The sequence below is a fragment of the Synchytrium microbalum genome (assembly GCF_006535985.1).
Source record: "Synchytrium microbalum strain JEL517 chromosome Unknown SmJEL517_scf0009, whole genome shotgun sequence".
Lineage (NCBI taxonomy): Eukaryota > Fungi > Chytridiomycota > Chytridiomycetes > Synchytriales > Synchytriaceae > Synchytrium > Synchytrium microbalum.
In genome coordinates, this window is record NW_022158358.1 from 298,785 (window position 1) to 317,409 (window position 18,625).

Sequence of the window (18,625 nt, forward strand, 5' to 3'; positions counted from 1 at the left end):
CAAACCACAAAGCTTCAAAAGTCTGAGAACAAGGACCTATAAGGGTCACCGGTCTTGACTTCTTCTTCGTGTTCTGCGGCTGGATATCTCTCAAAATTCCTGTAATCCCCAGCAAATTCAACTTTGGGAACAATTGGGGCGGTCACCCTTTTATGTAAAACAGCATCAAAATCCACTCCCTTGAACCATTTATGTCTTTTCACGTCTTCTGCTCCACCTCTCAAGTTGCCTAATCTCTTGGAACGATCCAGCGTCAAGAGATGGCGGATCAAGTCCTTTGCATTAGCGTCAAAGTGCGAAGGAAAAGATATCTTATTGGCCAGAATCTTTTCATAGATACCAAAAGGGTTGTCGTCAAAGAATGGTGGGTACCTGTTTATATGTGTGTGAGAGTATTCAGTTTGAGTGCCATAAACAAGCTTTTGCACATTCTTCTTCTACACATACCCAGCAAGCATCTCAAATATCAATATTCCCAATGCCCACCAATCAACAGCCCTTCCATGTCCTTTAGATTGAATGATCTCAGGGGCCAAGTACTATTATTAAAGCGCACGCTCCGGTCAGTGGAAATCCGAAAATGCATGTCTTAAGAAAGGGCTACCTCTGGAGTTCCACAAAGAGTCCAGGTCCTATCATCCACCACTTTCGCAAATCCAAAATCTGTTATTTTTATATGTCCCTTCTCATCCAGCAAGAGGTTTTCAGGCTTTAGATCCCTATACACAATGTCTTGACTATGCAGAGTCTCCAAGGCTAGTAGGATTTCAGCAGCATAGAATTTCGACACATCGTTGCTGGAATAAAAGAATATGTCAAATGTGAGAATTTTTGCCCGGCATAAGTTAATGGTGCAAAACGTTCTCACTGCTTACCTGAAACGACCAGCTCTTCTGAGGTGCGAAAAGAGCTCTCCACCAGGAACGAACTCCAATAGCATAAAGAGGTTGATGCTGTCTTGGAAGGTGCAATATAGATTGACTATAAATGGGTGGTGTATTCTGGACAGGATTGCTTTTTCAGAGCAAATGTGTTCGACTTGCTATAAAGGGAAGAGTTGTAAGGGAAACGTCGACAGTTGACATGTAAAATCTCACAGCAAGATTAAGATATATACCTTTAGCCTGACAACTTCAGTCTTCCTGAGTATCTTCATAGCAAAGAAGTTACCGGTGCTGATGTGTTTGGCGAGCATGACTCTTCCAAAAGTGCCAGTTCCTGTAATCAAGCAAATTAAAACGTCAATAAATAATGTATAACATGGGCTCTTGCAGGGTTGACTCGACAGTGTTGTGAGCCACTTTGATTTGACACGAGTGAAATGTCGACCGTTTTTGCAACATTGTTGAATAGGAAATGAGGCCGACTGAGCGCACCTAGAGTATCTACCAATTCGAAATCAGCTAGCTCTGGAGTCAGGACATGTTCCTTGACCAACCTTTGCGGTTGATAAGACTTCGCTGAATGTTGAGTGGTCTGTTGTGAGTGGCAGTCGGCAGGAAGAGCTAGAATCATCATGACGGAGGTCGATAATAGACTGCCAATGTTGTGTCGGCTCCAAGTACCAATTCCAAAAGCAGTCAGGCTCGTACTCACTGCCAATCCAATCTTTCGTTTTTTCACGGTCCAGACTACTTGACGAGGGTGAAGAGCAAGAGCACGATCAATCTGCCAATCTACGTCATCGTTTTACGCGAATCGATCTTATATTTCTTATATGAACGATGCAAGCGGACATATGTTTTCCGGGAGCTGAAATTGCTCACGAACTTGAAGCTCAATCTGGACCAGGGACTTATGTCAGGAATCAAATAGTTTATTCTTCATTGCTGGGTCAGAAACAAATCACCTCCAATCCCATTCATGTAAGCATCTTTATGATGGCCGACATCTTTTTTTGCCCATCATCAACTTATTTTTTAGCGAGCCTGAAAGCTACGTGCAAGCTCGATCTAACCCCACCATGCACGCGTTATATAGAAGCCAATCGTCTCTGTAACAAGGAACAGAGAAACTTCCATAGTACCTGATGTCGGATTTACTGTCATTGGTCGTGTCGTGAGACTAAAACCACAAGAAGCTGTGGTCGACATTGTCGTCGTAAATGGAAGGACTACTGCTGAAGGATTCCAAGGTATCATTCGGAAACAAGACATTCGAGCTGCTGAAAAGGACAAAGTACAAGTTCACAAGTGTTTTAGACCGGGTGATATCGTCAGGCACGTACTAGACAGTCGAATACAACGTCGTCCTTGACGAGTCGAATACATCGTCTTCTTTGACGTGTCGAATACAATGTGTTACTTGAAGAGTTGGATACAACTGATCCTTGAAGAGTCAAATACAAAATGTTCCTAACACACACTAAATATTTAGTGCTGAAGTTATCTCGCTTGGTGACGCCAAATCATACTTTTTGTCAACTGCAAAGAATGAATTTGGTGTGCTACTTGCTACTAGTATAGCAGGATACATGATGGTGCCGGTTTCATGGGATTCAATGATGTGTCCAGTCACAAAGGTACTACTGTCTTCATAGAAGGTGAACTGGCACATTTTTGCATGATGACTCATGTAATTCGTTTTGTTAGGCCAAGGAGTTCAGGAAATGTGCAAAGCCAAGTCAATGAACATCCCCATGTCCGCAAATTCGCGCATCTTTGGCAAAAACAGCTAGTGGTAAATTATGTAAAGGCAGCATTATAATATATTGGTATAGTCTCTATGTGTTGGTGTCATTGGCCCCACGGTCCAAGCCCATTCAGTTCTCTGCGAATGTTAGACACTTTTTGCCGAAGATCTTGATCTTCCCATGTAGCAGGGTTATGGTGATTAATTAATTCATTCATGAGGTGTCCATCAAGCAATAGGTCACGTAGCAGTCCTACCCTGTCCAAGTCACGGAGTTCTGATTCGACGCCTGAAGACTCAGCCCATTTATCAATGATGTCTAACAACTTTGGTCTTAAAATTGGAATTAAACAATCTTTCATGAGGCTCTTCAATGCGGGACAATCGTCTCCCCACTGAATCTGCGAAAACCGATATCCACCTATGTGAGCACGTAGAATATCAGCGGCAGTGCGTCCATTACTGTCTCGACCGTCTGTTTCAAGGGCAAGCTCCTCCAAAAGTTTACCGAGTACAGCCCAATGACCCGTCTAATAGAGCAGAGTGTAAACCACATACCTATCGAACGAGAATAAGACCTACCTCCAATTCAGTCACCTCACAAAGAACATGCAGACAAGTCCTTCCTAGTACGTCTACTGCCTTTATATTTTGAAGATCATTATCCAGCAAGAAGGTCACAGATTCAGGTAAACCCATTTGACATGCTCGATGGAGTGGCGTAAATCCTTGTCGTTCCGGTGGTGAAGCATGCTTATTCAAAACAACTTTAATATCAGCGCCATAGCTCAATAAAGTTGTAGCAACATCTATATGAGACATTTCACCAATTGAAGAGTAAAATGGCGTTTGCCCTTCCACGGTGGCTTTATCAACCACGGCATCGCGATTGATGAGACACTCTACTACAAGGATATGGCCGTTCAAACTGGCCATGTTAAGAGGGGTGAAGCCTTTATCACATTCGGCATCTTTTTCTGCATTAACTGCTATCAAGAAATTTACCAATTCGTGGTGACCTTCTTGAGCAGCCAGGTGAAGAGGGGTACGTCCTTGCATATCAATCGCATCTACTATTGCACCCTGCGAAACAAGGTATTGTGCAACGGACAGCTGTCCTTTCTGAGCTGCAGAATGGAGAGGAGTCTCCTTTCTTCCGGTAGGCGAAGGCACTAAGACATTCCAACACTGTTGTGTAAGAAGTGTGGCAATATCGGAATGTCCATGAGTAGCAGCATATTGGAGAGGAGTTCGACCATCAGCATCAGGAATGTCAACCACCGAGCCATGATGGATGAGGAGAGCTGCAACGTTATATCGCCCATTTTCACAAGCTCGGTGCAGTGGGGTTATCAATTCATTGTCCTGTATATTTACGAGTGGGATTCTGCTATGCTCAAGGAGGAGATTGACAATCCTGTGAAATCCACCGGCGGCAGCAAGGTGAAGGGCAGTGCAACCACTAAAATCTTTGGCGTCTATTTTAGCACCCCGTCTCACGAGCAGATTTGCAACATCAAAATATCCTCTCGAGACAGCGTAAAACAAAGGAGACCTCCCTCTAGCAGATATATGACTAGTAGTCGGCCGATTCACAAGCATCGGATCATCATCAAGAATCCGAGTAACATTCCCAAGTTCGCCATTAGATGCGGCTCGATGAATTGGGTCCTAGAAAACCGAAAGGTCAGCATGTGTTTGACAAGTGTGCACAGTTTTAGAAGACTTTACCAGGTTTTCTCCCAACTCCACGAAGAAGGCTCCGCCTGTATATCCAACAAGTTCTGCGATAGCTTTCGTAGGAACGAAACTTTTGACATCATCATCATGGGCATCACCCAACGTTTTATCCGCTCCGCCGTCCAGTAAGACCTTTACAACCTTAGTGTGTTTGTTCATAGAGGCGATAATTAACGCCGGGCGGTGACGTTCTCCTTCCTGGAGGTTATCACCATACGAGAATCCTCTACAGTTTACATCGGCACCACCATATTGCAGCAAGGCCTCACACACTTGATCATGCCCAGCTTTTGCAGCCTCGTATAAAAGAGGCGATGGAAGGTATCTTGTTTCGGCATCGTCAGTCCTTCGTAGCAACTCCGGTCCTCTACCATAACGTAACAGTAATTTGACAATCTTATCCGAACCACGTTGGACTTGTTGTACAAGAGCAGCTGATCCATACCACTCACAAAATGCCCTAAGCTCAGTAATTATGGGTTCGTCTATTGTACCTGCTTTCTCGAGATGATCAAACCAGTTCTGGCAAGCATAACGGATGTGAGATTGCTGATTGGTTGGGAGGTTGAGTCCTATAAGGACTGTGTCTGGATCATCGATAATGTTATTGTTTAATGTCCTGAGAGTTCGAAAGGCAAGATTCTTATGGGACTGCTCAACGTTTATAAGGAATTGGCGAGTTGTACACCGTTCAGTGTCAGTGAGATACTCTAATAGCGAGTGGTGGATTATACAAATCTTGTCATCAATCATTTCAAATAGAGAAGCTAAGCGACGTAGGACTTCTCGAATAATTTGTTTCATGCGATTCAAGGTTTTCCTCGAATCAGTATCAACATCACAATCCGCCCACAAGGCTGCCATATCATCCACAGACATCTCTTCATTCAAGACAAGAAGATTACCGACTACATAATGGAAGCTCAATAGCCATTCGGATCCAGGATTTGCGTCCTGGAGTTTAACACATGCTCCACAGAGAATACGTTCATACATGGGATCCATAACTATCGTCTCATTGGCTAACACTAGACCATCGCTAATACCCTCAATGTACCTATGTGAAGCTTTATTTGCGGACGTCATGGGAGCCACTATTAGTTCACAGATCATTGCAGCCCATAGAAAGACACCTTTGGATCTCTCTGTGAGCACCGTCGTGACCCTCTTCACACTCACATCTTCGAGTGTAAAGGCTAGGCTTTTCACTTTATATCGGATATAGCTCTCAATGTCTCTCCTGTCGCCTGTTGTAAGGCAAATTCGGTATGTCTCAACATCTTGGAGGGTGTAGTTGATATCTTCTTCTGTTCTACTAGTGACTATGAGCTTCATGTGTTTCGACAGCTGGAAAAATTCGGATTTCAGCACTTCCAGTAAATGAGCTCGTGCAACAGAGTTCTGCGGAACAGCTTCATCTAAGGCATCAATTATTATAACTATCGTTGTCGATGTAAGGTTCAGTTTCTTCAATGGTCCCAATATGAGCAGTTCGAATTGTTTGGATTCATCTAATTGATGCCAATTCGGATTTTGCGTCAATGCTCTATAAACTTCAGTTGCAATCGTGTCCGAAAACTCAGCTAGAGAGAAATTTGAGATATTCATAAGTTAGAAAGGGAGGCACTCAAAGCTGAGCAACTCAGCACTCTTACCAAGTTGGAAAGCAATCGTGTCCATCATACGATTAATTTCATGCTTGCCTTCTCTACAAAAGAAGGCAATAGGAATAATTTGATTGTCTTGTATCCTACGCCCGTGAGCCGCCTTGTATATTGCAGAGGCGAAGACACTTTTCCCTGTTCCTGTTATACCAGTGACAGCAAGAGCACTCTCAACCCCTGCATCAACCCAATTCATAACTTGGTCTATGAGCTCGCCTCTACTACTCTCCTTCGGTTGCAGTTTAGAGTAGAGTGTTTCGATAATAGAGGTGACTCGTTCTGGCTTTAACAGCGTCCGAAGCTTTTCGATAAGCTCATTTACAGGCGTAACCGATAGAGTATCCCGTTGATGCACCGTCAGTTCGCGTTCGTACAATAAAGGGCTTCCTGGATGATTCTTAACTACTTTGACCAACAACGATGAAAATGCCTGGTCGATTTGGTACTCTGCTGGAGAATCGGGGTTCAAATAGACTGAAACCTCATTGATTCGTTGTCCAGAGAGGGCTCTGATTTTCAAATGCAGGTTCGGGCATCCGTTTGCGCGGATCTCAAAATTTTCAAAGGGACCTGCTTCCATTCGAATCACGACTATGGGCTTTCTACAAAGTATAGCTTGATTAAACTCATAACCGCAATTTCTCGATTCCTAAAAGTTTATAACCAGAAGAAGGTTGGCATTGTAGAACGGCTGGTGTCCGTCCACTTCACCGAAAATAATACAAACTTAGACTTACGACATAGGCTTTGGAGGCACACACAATAATGACTTTCGACTTCTTCACGGCTTCATCCATTCTTTGAACCAGGATTCCACGCATTTCTTCAAGATCAACCCAGACTTTCAAGCCAGCTGCTCTTAGAGCGTCACGAAGTTGAACGACAACAGGCTGTTGAGCCCATCTAGAGAACAGAACCTTGTTTGTTAAGTACTTCAGCATAAACCCTCCCATAAAGGTTACTTACGAGTAACTCAGCATCACATCAAATTCCTTACACTCATCTAGACGCTGGGAATCTCGTCCGCGATGAAGGCTTCGAATGTCCTGAGCCAGTTCGGTGATCTTTGAGGTATAATGATTACGGTCACCTGAAAAATCCACATACTTCATCCCCGCGAGTCTAGACCTAGATGATACTCAGGTTGACTCTAGTAGTCGAGTTCTTCCATAAAGTAAAGACGAACATACCAAGCCTTTCGAATCCCACGATCTAAGATTACAGGGACCACAGATTTGCGCATTTCTAATGCGTGATCTAGTGCAAGCAGAGCCATAGAAGAAGCCTAGATAACGGAAAACAATCGGTTTTAAGATGTGTTCCAAATGAAACATTAAAAGCAACTCAAACCTCAAACCACGGAGACAAACACGGCACAATCACCGTGGCAGTCTCAACATAATGTTTGAAATCAGTGATGAATTGTGCCTCCCGACCGTTTCTATCGTTGGCAGGATATGCAATCCGATTACATTGAATGTTCCCATCTTCATTCGTTAGATCTTCGCTAATCTGGAACACAGTGGCCGTCTCTCCTTCTTTGTCACTACATTTGAGAAGTTCGGAGATATTAAACCCTCAAATTCCATTCATTAGCGACACTTGTTTCTCATGTCTTACCTGAGAAGGAATACAACAGAGAAGTCCTCAGATTCACCAAATGAGGTGGATGCTGAAGCTTTGGAAAACAGAAAACTTTAAAATACGAGGACGAAATGGTAGAAACAGAGAATATAGCACCTTGAGATGAAGACACCGACGATGGAAGCTCCAGAGATTGATTCTGCGTCACAGTGGTAGATGTTTCACTAATCACAATGCAGATTAGTAGCAGCATTTGCATGATAAGCAGGCTTCTAAATTTATCTACTAACATTTCATTTCTGTCTGACTGGTCTAGTCTCGTTCTTCGTTGTTCAACTTCACCAATATGCTGCTCTGCTGGACGTTTTCTTGATGGACCTCCTTCATCAGCCATTGAAGGCTAACCGCAACCGATACAATCGATTGAGACTGACAATCCCAAATGGTGAGCACTGTGACGGTGTTCGTCGTGGCTGTTGCTTACCTGAAAATAGAAGAGAAGCTTATGTCTTACCAGTGTTGCGACTGAAGTCACAAGAAATCGAAGCAATAGATAAAGGCCATCAAAATTTTATCAAATTGCTGGCACAGTCATTTTCCTTGATATCCTAAATCCGGTGCCTGCCGTGAAATACAAACGCGTCGACTCGACAATCAGAAATCTGTGCCACAAAACGGCGAACCTCACAAGAAGATTCCTATAATTTATAGTATATTTAGATAAATTAGACAAAATAACAAGTGATCCTCCACATGAGAATGTCTTCCAGATCAAAGATTACTGGAGGAAGACTTCAATGTGCAGCGAACAATTGCTACAGGGCGCTTCAACGGGCCCATCCGCCAAATCCTCTTCATAGACTTGATACGACCCGCCACATCGACACGCATACGAGTAAATCCCTGGAATAATGTGGACAATGTGTTGTGAGAACTCTGAAGATCTGCAAACATTACGATGTTGTTGATACCTGATTCCGCATCAAACGTCATGTCGTCAGCACGGACTTGTTCATGAATGGCAGCTCTTTGCCTAGATTGCTCTAAATATCCAAAACGGTTGTAAGAGCACGACTCTCCCAAAATCCAAACACTGTGACAAGATGCTTGTCCCAACCTTGCAGATTTGCATCATATTGAGCTCTTTTGACAGGATCACTCAATGTTTCCCATGCCAAAACAATCTTTTGGAATTCAGAATTCGATGCATCATTGTTTGAATTGGCAGATTGCTTGTCTGGATGATGCTGCAACAAGAAAAAACACGTTATTAGATAAAACTTGACGTAGCGATCACTATTGGAGCGATACCTGAAGCACTAGCTTAAGATATTCCTTACGGATATCGTCTGTTGCTGTACTAGGCTTTACATTCAACACGTTGTAGTACATGACAGAGTAGTCTACAGTTTGGTATGAATTGAATACTTGCAGCCAACTCACAGGAATTGCAACTTATTACGTATTTCTACCGCATTTCGATTTCTACACGTATACAGAAGCGTAACTTTGGGTATTTAGCCCTGTTTGCCCTCTGTTTGCAAGCTTGTACCAAATCCAATTGTCGCATTGTATTGCTTTTCATTTTATCGAAACATCGAGTAAGACGAGAAGGTGGTCATATAAACATGTCCTTTCTATTGCCGCCAGTGGAGCCTTATAAAGAGCATTTTATACCGGTGACATCAATTCACACTCTCTACATTTGCGAATGTGGAAACCCAAATGGGAAGCCGGTTGTTTTTCTCCATGGTAAGTGGACTATACAATTTCAAAAGGTAGTCAAGTTTGTATGAAAATACAGTCCAATTTTTACGTCTTTGGGAGCTTAAGTTTGAAGGTCCTGTGTCTGTCGTGAGCTGTCACATTTCGCAACATTTGACGCTCAACGTTCCTTGCTATTAGGTGGTCCAGGAGGAGGAGTATCTAGTGACGATAGAAGATACTTTGATCAGAGCGTGTATCGCATCATTTTGTTTGATCAGCGCGGAGCTGGCAAATCAACTCCAGCTGCGGAATTGGACGACAATACTACATTTGCACTCATCGACGATATTGAACGTATTCGAGTGCTTTGCAATGTTGATTCCTGGGTAAAGTTAGTATCGCCGCTATTTCGATCGTGTTTCTGACAACTACATTAGGTCGTCTTCGGTGGATCTTGGGGCAGTACGTTGGCACTCACATATGCCATAAAACACCCTACACGAGTCAAGGCACTCATACTACGAGGAATTTTTACATTGAGAAGGAAAGAACTCTTATGGTTTTATCAAGAAGGGGCCAGTTACCTATTTCCGGATGCTTGGGAAGAATATCTAGAGCCTATCCCATTTGAAGAACGAGGTGACATGATTGCTGCCTATTACAAGCGCTTAACTGGAAGTGACGAGAACGAGCAGCTGAAATGCGCAAAGGCTTGGGCAGGGTGGGAAGTAAAAACGTCCAGACTGCAAGTTGGTAATTTGTTACGTCGTTTGTGAAGGCAGACATATATGTCCAACGTCTGACGCCATTCTTGTGATAGATCCTGATCTTGTAAAGAAGGTGGATTCGGACGTATGGAGTCTTCAGTTCGCTCGTATTGAATGCAGCTATTTTTTCCACGCTGGATGGTTTGAAAGCGATGAATGGATACTAGAAAACATTGACCTCATACGCCACATTCCAGGCGTCATAGTGCAAGGCCGTTATGATGTAGTATGCCCAGCATTCACCGCCTGGGATTTGCACAAACAATGGCCAGAAGCCGAGTTTCATTTGGTGGGTCTCGAAGCTAGTTTTCAAAAGGTATCTCATATCTAACCAGCGCCTGAACTCTCTAGATACCTGATGCGGGCCACAGTGCCAAAGAGCCTGGTATACAGAAAAAACTGGTCGAAGCGGCTCAGAAATTCAGTACACTGTGAAGTGATATGTTGCTTCGAAAACGGAAGGCGGGAGAAGGCGGGGAGAGTGAGTGATTAAAGAGGAATCACAGAGCCATAGGAGCCTGGAGCACCACCGCCAGCATCTCAATAAATATCTCTCTAATCATCCACCCAGTTTTCTCCTTGTTTTCCCTTCTTCCTGCGCCAGTCAAAACAGTCGCGGAAGAGAGAGCGGCAACGAGCCCAGAAGAGAAAGGTAGAAACAAAGACGGAAACGAGCATATATCGTGCAATCTATTATTGATTTTGCCTAAGATACATCTACGGAATGGAAATATATGAAACAGCTTATCTATGATGGTAGATATGACTTGAGGACAGACGTCCACGAAGTCTCTGATGCCGAGGTCGTGACAATCTGGAATGGAAAGGGATAGGTATCCTGGTTGGTGATGGGCGGTATATGGTCTTTTTCTTCATTCGTTTTCCCCGATATTTTGAACAGGCAATTGAGGAGTTGTCGCTCTAGTGCCTTTCGAGACTCGATTTGTTCTGGTGGCAACAAGAGTTGGGTTAGAGTACTGTTCGCCAAAAACCACCCTGTGATTTCAGCAGGATCACTTTACCTCGTTCAGATCTTGCAAGTGTCACATTGACCGCCAATGTCCATTGCTATAAATTCAAAAGCATGTATTCAGCCCAGCGAATGCTAGGGAGCAAACAATGTCTCCGTACATACCTCCCAGCACACTTCCTCTTCAGCTTTCGTAAACCAATACTTTTTGGCTCTCTTCTCAAAGAACATGACATCAATCTATGTAAACATAAAACGTAGATTGAAGTGAATGTCGAGAACGGATCAACATGCAACACTTGAAACGGCAGAATGCGTGCTCAAAGACCACAAGTTTCCGTTTTAACACGATTCCACACACCTGTCCTTTGACTAGACCAGTATATGAATCCAATGTTCTTGCAAAAGTAGATATCTTCTCGTCTACTTGTCCCTCGATCTCGGGATCATCTAATCTTATCTAATTTACCAAATCACACCGAATGTGAGATTGATTTGTCACGAATATGCGACAATTCCTTGTAGAATAGAATGGACACTTGCATAAGTTACGTCCAGTGCTTCCAAGTTGACTTCATATGGCCTTGTCATGCTGAAACTTCGGTGGTAGATAATCGAGTGTAATAGTGCTTGGTTTGAGAGTGAGTCAGTAAAAGAGGCGTTCAGAGTGAATAAGAAGTACAGCATACCTCTTAGCACCTCCTTGAGATAGAATCTGTCCACATTCAGTTCGAGCCTGTAGGGATCTGGCATTGCTCTACCATGAAAGATTGTTTGGTCAGTTGCAAGTTGCAACGCGTGCAAGTAGATCACCACATTCATTGAAAGTTGAAAGAGTCCGACGATGCGATTGGACGCCTCTGACGCGTAGCAAGTGATAACAACGCACCTGGTGTTCGTTGCTTCACTGCTTCCTCCTCGCAACACCAAAACTTCAGTTGCAATCCGCTTTTCACAAAACATGACTGTGCAGAGGAAGAAGGTAAAGTGCTCTCCTGCCTCTTAATTGTATATTTGCACCAACGCTATTTCTTACTACCATCCGTTTCAAACCAATCCAGGGAGTTCAAGTTGCAATTCCGATCGTCTATGGATCAACATCAGTGCCCATAAACCCAAAAAAGGAACAAGTTCCAGACGCTCATACTCACAGATGGACTGTCTTTGTACGTGGCATCAACGGAGAAGACATATCCTACTTTGTAAAGCGGGCTTCATTTCGATTACATGAATCATTCGTTCCTCAAGTCAGAAGTAGGTGTCAAACTGTGGTATTACTGGTATTCATTCAACAGACTCTACCTTTAATTTATAATATTTCATCAGATATCGACAGGTTTCCATTCGAATGTGTCGAAACAGGATGGGGTGAATTCGAAATCATGATCAAAGTCTATGTTCAAGATGGGACTGAAAAGGCCGTGACGCTCTATCATCATTTGCAACTCTACCCTAAAGACGATACTACTCTTACCACGAGAAAGACGGTCCACTTGGAGCACTATGATGAGATTGTATGTGTTGACTCATAGCTTTTTTTGTCTTTCGTGCACACAGTCCTACTCGCTGCTCACATCATCCGATTAGGTATTCAATGAGCCAACTGAAGACATGTATGAATTATTGATGGCACATCAGAAAAACTCGATACCTCGTCGACCTGCTCAACAAATGTTTAGTACGCGTCGCAAATGTGCAGATGCCATGTGTCTTAGCCAATCCACCACCTTCGTTTCAATGTAGGTCAGCAAATGGAAGAACAAGAATTGCGCAAAATCATGAGAGCCATAGATTCCATCCAGGCCGAATCTCATATCATGAGAAACGAAGTCATACGATCGGAAGCGGAACTCCGAGACTTGCAAAGCGACATACGCTCATTAGAAAGTGGTGCGTAATTGCTTGTTTGTCTATAGTCACCTTGCTTGTACATACACATATTGGTTACAAACGACGATTGGCTGTTGGCTGTGTTTTTGTATATGAAAGACTCTGGGCTTTACGATGACTGCATCACTGAAAATGGCGCTAGACGCGAGAATTTGTTGCAGTGAGATGTTGTACCGTGCGAACAATTACCACGTGCTGAAATTTTGCCGTTTGACGAAACTTAGTTCGCGAATGATCGAAGGCAACGACGAGAGGCAAACACCAACCAGGTCTTTCTTGCTATTCAACAGCCAATTCGGCGAGAAAGTATTATTGCGACTTCTTGTTTGTTCATAAGCCTCTCCGAAAAAGAGAGAAAAACGGCACACACACCGAAACACAACCCAAAAATCCAAAATCACATCCCAACCTATAAACAAGATCAAACAACCTTCAAGCAATAATCAAATGGCACAAGTGATGCAACACATCAAGGATTTATTCGCCCCAAAGAAAGCTGCCGCAGCTCCGGTCGCAACTGATGAAGTTAAGCCTGCAGAAGCTGTAGCCGTCAGTGAAACACCTGTTGCTCCCAAAGACGATGGTACCCTCAAGCGACTCCAGAAACGAATGTCTACCTTGATGATGAGTGCAAAGAAGCAAGCTCATGCTGCCTCAACCGCTACTTCTGACTCCATGGTATGTGCAAGATCTTGTCACCCATTGGTGGTCATGTGTTTGCAGAAAAACCGCAATATTCTTGCATTGGTGCTATGTAACCTGAAGCTAATATACGTAATCTTGTCGGAACACTGTAGAAAGCCGCTGGTGACAAGGTCACCGAAACTACCGTATGCATATGTTACTATGTTTTATGTTAGAGTGGCAATGCACACGTACTTTTGGGGCTAACACAACACCTATTCGGACTCATCTTATAGAAAGCTGCTGGTGACAAGGTAACCGAAACTACTGGAAAAGCCAAAGACGCTGCCACCAACATCACTGCTGACGCCACAAAGAAGACCAACGGCTTGATTGAGAAATTGAAGAAGAAGTTGTCTTCTATGAACATGAAGAAGGCTACTCCTGCTACTGCTGCCCCTGTTGCTGAAACTGCCCCTATCGTTGAAGCCGCCGAAAAGGTGAGAAAAACAAGCCTTGCATATCACGTTGGACGTTAAAAGTGTGTGTGACAACCGAGAAAGCTGAGCTAACCCAATTTTCGTGGTTGTAGGATGCTCCAGTCGTCGCTCCAGTCGTTGTTGAAGAAGTCAAGCCCGTCGAGACTGTCGCTGCACCAACTGAAGCTGCCCCTACTTTTGTTGCCGCTTGAAGAGGTCAAGGCTAAAAGTCAAACCACGCCTTCTTCCTCTTATAAATAACATTAGCATGGCCGTCAGTAAATAATTTGATCAGTAGTTAGGTGTCTCTTGTTGCTCTTTTTTTTCTTCTTTTTGTTGCTTTTCAATGTTTATTTCTTTGCAAATGGGGTGTGATCATGGGCCGTTTGGGTGATGATGATGGAGGGTGATGGAGGAAGTAGTTCCCAATATAATGATTTCAATAAAAGCAGTTTTTATAAGTCTTAAGCAAGATTGTATGTTGTGTTGAGTAGTTGACTTTGCCGAACCGGTCTCTTATTACTACACAGTGTTTGCAAAATGTACTGACTTTGTGACTTTATTTACTATTCAAAAGCGGTTTATGTAAGCCCCATCTTTTTACGTTGAGCATCGAGCATGACCTTTACTCGTTCCAAAAGCCCAGCATCGTGCTTCTTCCCATCAACAAACTTGCACCCCTCGACTATATACGGCGGAGGTATGACGACCTCGTCGGCGACAACTATAGAGTCCTTAATCCATTTTGTTTTCATGGTCTTTGCGAATGTATCGAATATAACCTGTCCCTGCTCTCCAGCCCCTACATTGATTCGTGATAGTTTTTGTTGTTCGGCACGTAAGGCAGCTGCTTCCCGTTGCTGTATTTTATCGAGAGGGATTGGGGTGATGGGGGCGAGTGAGAATATCTGCTGTTGCTGTGCTAATGTTTTACTGCCACTATTAGCAGGTTGTGATGTTGATGCATGTCCGTTTAACAGTGCAGGTGCTCCTACTATGATATGAGATGGTGGCGACAGTGGAGTGATTTCTTTGATGAAGCTTATTTTAAGCAGATGAAAGTCGTATTTCATAGGAGCCAGGACATTTGTGACTGGAGTAGTTGGTGGTGATTGCAATACTAGTAATTTCGAGATCTCGTCAAAAGAGAATATCAATCCTTCATATAGTTGGCCGTTGATAGTTGTGGCCTTGACCCACGTGCCCTCCATCTGAGCCTGTTTGACTTGGTCCTCGTGGGATTTGGTCATGTTAGCAAGTTTAGAAGTACCTTTCGAATTTGAACGAGTTTTGTTGGCACTTATGGAGACAGGAGCTTCTAGTCGTTAGAGAACGTACAATGAACAGAGTCTATCAATTATCGTGTATCTTTACGTGAGTATCGGTACTGCACGATCAACCAAGCAATGTTCACACATTCACGCAAATCCACACATCAAATATACCTGAAAACTAGATGATTCGTTCATTATTCACTATTTAAACTGTAAACTATGTCTACTCATCAGTCTTCTGCCCGCTGTTTGGTTTCCTAGTGTGATGCGACAACCCATAGCGAACGCTTTTTTAGAGATCGATGAACAGGAGCTCGGAGATAGAACTGGCCCACAAAATGTCGAATCCAAAGACGCGTATAGGCCCGCGTTGTCCTCTTCCACGGCACTGTTCAATCGTTGCATCGAACGGTGCCAAATCGTCTTGTTCTTAACATCCCATTAAAACAGTGCGAGAAAATCTCAAAAGGAGGCTGACTCGGCCAAAGACAAGGTGTGTTCACACTACAAGTTGCATAAGCTGTATGTTGCGACTATCGAATGATTTATTGAGCGGGAATGAAAGCACCAAACTCTCTTTTTCTGACAACTCAATCTCACACACCCATAGGCACCCCTTCTACACAATCTAGCACCATTTTAGGCCTATAATACGCATATCAAGTACAAAGGTCCCCTTTCTCGAGCTCGTGCCATACAATTCCGTTGTTTTATCCACATCCATTCAATTTCACCACTCACACAACTTCAGCCATCACCCATTAAACCCAAAGGCACAACCAAGCTCATTTAAAAACACACAACCTATATGAAATGCCCAGTTCTAGATCATCAACTGCATCTCCAGCCTCTCGCTCTCAGGAATCAGTCGCTGGCTCATTTGCTGGTCCTGGGATGGAAGTCTCCTCGCACGCATCAAACTCACCACAACATAATGATCCAATGACCGACGACGATCCCGACAACCAATCACCGCCTCCTGATAGTAAAAATGCTGCATCACAGCCTGCTGATGCAGGTGAAGAGGAAGAGGAACCACAGATTGTCGTTATGATGGAAACTGCAAACTCACCAACTATACGTCAACGTCAATCGCTAATAAATAGTGTCAAATCACCTCATATCTCTAGACAGCCTTCTCCCTCTTCCGTCCGTGCTGAATCTCCCGCTGCCAATATGGTACCTAAAGGCAGCAAACAGCAACAACCGTCTTCATCTACTGGTGACGAAAAGGCAGCTACTGGTGGTGCTGCTCCACACGAGGAAGACTTTGACGATACCAGTAAATCAAAGAAACGAGGTCGACCACGACGAGGTGAAGGAAAACTGACGCGACCATCTACAATCACCGTCGAATATTATGAAAGTCCCGATGACTATGCTGAAGAGCAATTACCTGCCAAACGTCGACGCACCAAAAAGGAACATGCTGATTTTGGAACCGGTGATGAAGGACCACCACTTCCTACTACTAGTACAACAACAACAAGTACAAGGCAAAGATTGCCTCGTGTTGCTGCTAATGCTGCCGCAACTGCTGCTGCTTCGGCAGGTACAGCATCAACTAAACCTAATACAACTCAACAATCTAAAAGTCGATTACTTGTCAATACCGCCAAAGATCATGAGGACAAGCGTCATAATGACGATGACGATGCTCGTTCTCAAGGATCGCAACATACTGGATCACATTTCTCGAATGGTGATACTCCTGTAAATGAGTCGGATGAAGATCATAATGAAGAGGAAGACGATGAAGGTATGGGAAGTTTGAATTGTTTCTGTGACGCAACCAAAAAAAAAAATCTCCTATCAGAGGACCTTTTCATTGTATTATCATTAAACACTCACCATCCTTATACTCATCTAATAGGAGCTGCTGAAGCTGCAGATGAAGACGACGAAGAAACTTTAGAAAGGAAGCGTATTGTTCGTTCAGCTCGTGCCGAGTCACTGGATTTGAGACGTCGAGTAGAGAATACTGTTGCCAAGTATTATGATCTCAAATTACAGGAATTGGCTATTGAAGAAGAACGAATCAAGTCTCGTAAGTTACATGTTGTTTTGATGACATCGTTGGTCGGCGTGTGAGTCATGCGATTGTGAATAATTTTTTTTGCGTCTTGTAGGCAAACATCCAGACTTTACACGAGGATTGCAAGAGATTGAAGAAAAGAAGGAAGCTCAATTGAAGATGGCTGAAAACAAGTTTCAAATGGCTAAAGCTGCTGCCATTGAATTGTTTGTATCAGCTCAAAAGTCTGCCAAGGATACCTTCATTGTGAGTGCATCCACGCATTCCGACATATCAGATGCCTTTTTTTGTCTATTCTGTGAATCGATTCCACCAAGAGACTAACTCGTCTTACCAAACCAGGGTCAACGTCGTAAATTACGAAAAGATTTGGCCGAATTCACTCAACGACGAAAATTCCAATTACAAAATGAGTACTCTACATTACTGTCACGACATGCACCAGGTGAGAATAAAAACAACCCAAAAAACGGTGTACGTCAGAGTTACATTATCAGTATTAACACTACTTCTCTAACCCATCTATAGCGGCAGTTCGAGAACCTCGAGAAGATGTTGTTGAGAGGCAAAGGAAGCGAGAAGAAACTCTAGAAGAAGCTCTTGGTCAACCATCTGGATTACCACCCAACTCTGGTAACGTGCCTGATTGGGTACGCTTGGAAGCCAGGAATCAACGCCGAGTTGGTGATGGGGTACGTTTTGGGCAAGAAGCAAATACGTTCGTCTTGTTTTCGGATTTGCCAAAAAAACATGACATCAGACCTAATACCTCTTCTTTTTTTCTCAAAGCTGCTAGTTCCTACATTCTGTGGATCATTGACCGAATTAGAACAAGAGCAAGATATGCTGGTTATTCGATCCAAGGTTGGGGAAAATGGATTCTAGGAAATCATTGGAAAAATTATTTTGTGTTTATTCTCTCTCTCTCCCTCGCTCCGGAACGTGGAAAAAAGGCCTCTTCAGAACTCTTAATATACGTATCTATTGCTTTGTCGCTTTTTTATATAACAAGATTCTTTGTACGCAGTACATATAGCATACATCCTAGTACAGACATAACACATTTTTATGCGGCTGTTTCGCGACGAAGAGTTTTACTGAACAGAGAAGTGACTACTCCATAGCTGTAAATAAGTCGGTGAAAAAAAACGACGTAGCCTCGTCCCGAAAGTGGAGTCATCATCCTGATCTAGTCATTTCGCAATAGCCATTGATTTTGAAGCGCCATTTCCCTTTTAACTCCACTTGATCCATCACATT

At 43.4% G+C, this 18,625-nt stretch overlaps 9 protein-coding genes across 9 annotated transcripts; 4 read left to right on the plus strand and 5 right to left on the minus strand.

Annotated features, from left to right (window-relative positions):
* Positions 1–14: 14 nt before the first annotated feature.
* Positions 15–1,518, minus strand: SmJEL517_g02290 (uncharacterized protein; the record flags this gene model as incomplete). The annotated part of the gene is made up of 6 exons (XM_031168218.1): positions 15–372; positions 448–539; positions 605–797; positions 876–1,042; positions 1,118–1,218; positions 1,377–1,518. 6 exons carry the CDS (start codon positions 1,516–1,518, stop codon positions 15–17), a joined length of 1,053 nt encoding a protein of 350 aa, XP_031025763.1.
* A 206-nt stretch (positions 1,519–1,724) lies between these two features.
* SmJEL517_g02291 (uncharacterized protein) lies at positions 1,725–2,630 on the plus strand (the record flags this gene model as incomplete). The annotated part of the gene is made up of 4 exons (XM_031168219.1): positions 1,725–1,865; positions 1,981–2,192; positions 2,377–2,521; positions 2,592–2,630. 4 exons carry the CDS (start codon positions 1,725–1,727, stop codon positions 2,628–2,630), a joined length of 537 nt encoding a protein of 178 aa, XP_031025764.1.
* Positions 2,631–2,735: 105 nt separating this feature from the next.
* On the minus strand, positions 2,736–8,013 carry SmJEL517_g02292 (uncharacterized protein; the record flags this gene model as incomplete). The annotated part of the gene is made up of 11 exons (XM_031168220.1): positions 2,736–3,161; positions 3,214–4,302; positions 4,363–5,954; positions 6,027–6,684; positions 6,773–6,938; positions 7,002–7,163; positions 7,226–7,320; positions 7,386–7,581; positions 7,656–7,713; positions 7,776–7,843; positions 7,910–8,013. The coding sequence occupies 11 exons, from the start codon at positions 8,011–8,013 to the stop codon at positions 2,736–2,738; spliced, it is 4,614 nt and encodes a 1,537-aa protein (XP_031025810.1).
* Positions 8,014–8,397: 384 nt separating this feature from the next.
* On the minus strand, positions 8,398–9,011 carry SmJEL517_g02293 (uncharacterized protein; the record flags this gene model as incomplete). Its single annotated transcript, XM_031168221.1, has 4 exons — positions 8,398–8,522; positions 8,591–8,662; positions 8,737–8,866; positions 8,931–9,011. 4 exons carry the CDS (start codon positions 9,009–9,011, stop codon positions 8,398–8,400), a joined length of 408 nt encoding a protein of 135 aa, XP_031025811.1.
* A 236-nt stretch (positions 9,012–9,247) lies between these two features.
* On the plus strand, positions 9,248–10,528 carry SmJEL517_g02294 (prolyl aminopeptidase; the record flags this gene model as incomplete). The annotated part of the gene is made up of 5 exons (XM_031168222.1): positions 9,248–9,371; positions 9,525–9,712; positions 9,764–10,079; positions 10,147–10,382; positions 10,445–10,528. The coding sequence occupies 5 exons, from the start codon at positions 9,248–9,250 to the stop codon at positions 10,526–10,528; spliced, it is 948 nt and encodes a 315-aa protein (XP_031025765.1).
* A 313-nt stretch (positions 10,529–10,841) lies between these two features.
* On the minus strand, positions 10,842–11,816 carry SmJEL517_g02295 (uncharacterized protein; the record flags this gene model as incomplete). Its single annotated transcript, XM_031168223.1, has 6 exons — positions 10,842–11,041; positions 11,116–11,161; positions 11,229–11,303; positions 11,425–11,523; positions 11,616–11,692; positions 11,753–11,816. 6 exons carry the CDS (start codon positions 11,814–11,816, stop codon positions 10,842–10,844), a joined length of 561 nt encoding a protein of 186 aa, XP_031025766.1.
* A 208-nt stretch (positions 11,817–12,024) lies between these two features.
* Positions 12,025–12,961, plus strand: SmJEL517_g02296 (uncharacterized protein; the record flags this gene model as incomplete). Its single annotated transcript, XM_031168224.1, has 5 exons — positions 12,025–12,045; positions 12,125–12,317; positions 12,390–12,577; positions 12,651–12,741; positions 12,807–12,961. 5 exons carry the CDS (start codon positions 12,025–12,027, stop codon positions 12,959–12,961), a joined length of 648 nt encoding a protein of 215 aa, XP_031025767.1.
* A 1,676-nt stretch (positions 12,962–14,637) lies between these two features.
* Positions 14,638–15,306, minus strand: SmJEL517_g02297 (uncharacterized protein; the record flags this gene model as incomplete). Its single annotated transcript, XM_031168225.1, has 1 exon — positions 14,638–15,306. One exon carries the CDS (start codon positions 15,304–15,306, stop codon positions 14,638–14,640), a length of 669 nt encoding a protein of 222 aa, XP_031025768.1.
* An 837-nt stretch (positions 15,307–16,143) lies between these two features.
* SmJEL517_g02298 (uncharacterized protein) lies at positions 16,144–18,250 on the plus strand (the record flags this gene model as incomplete). Its single annotated transcript, XM_031168226.1, has 6 exons — positions 16,144–17,089; positions 17,204–17,377; positions 17,460–17,611; positions 17,708–17,810; positions 17,894–18,057; positions 18,155–18,250. 6 exons carry the CDS (start codon positions 16,144–16,146, stop codon positions 18,248–18,250), a joined length of 1,635 nt encoding a protein of 544 aa, XP_031025812.1.
* Between the last annotated feature and the right edge of the window lie 375 nt (positions 18,251–18,625).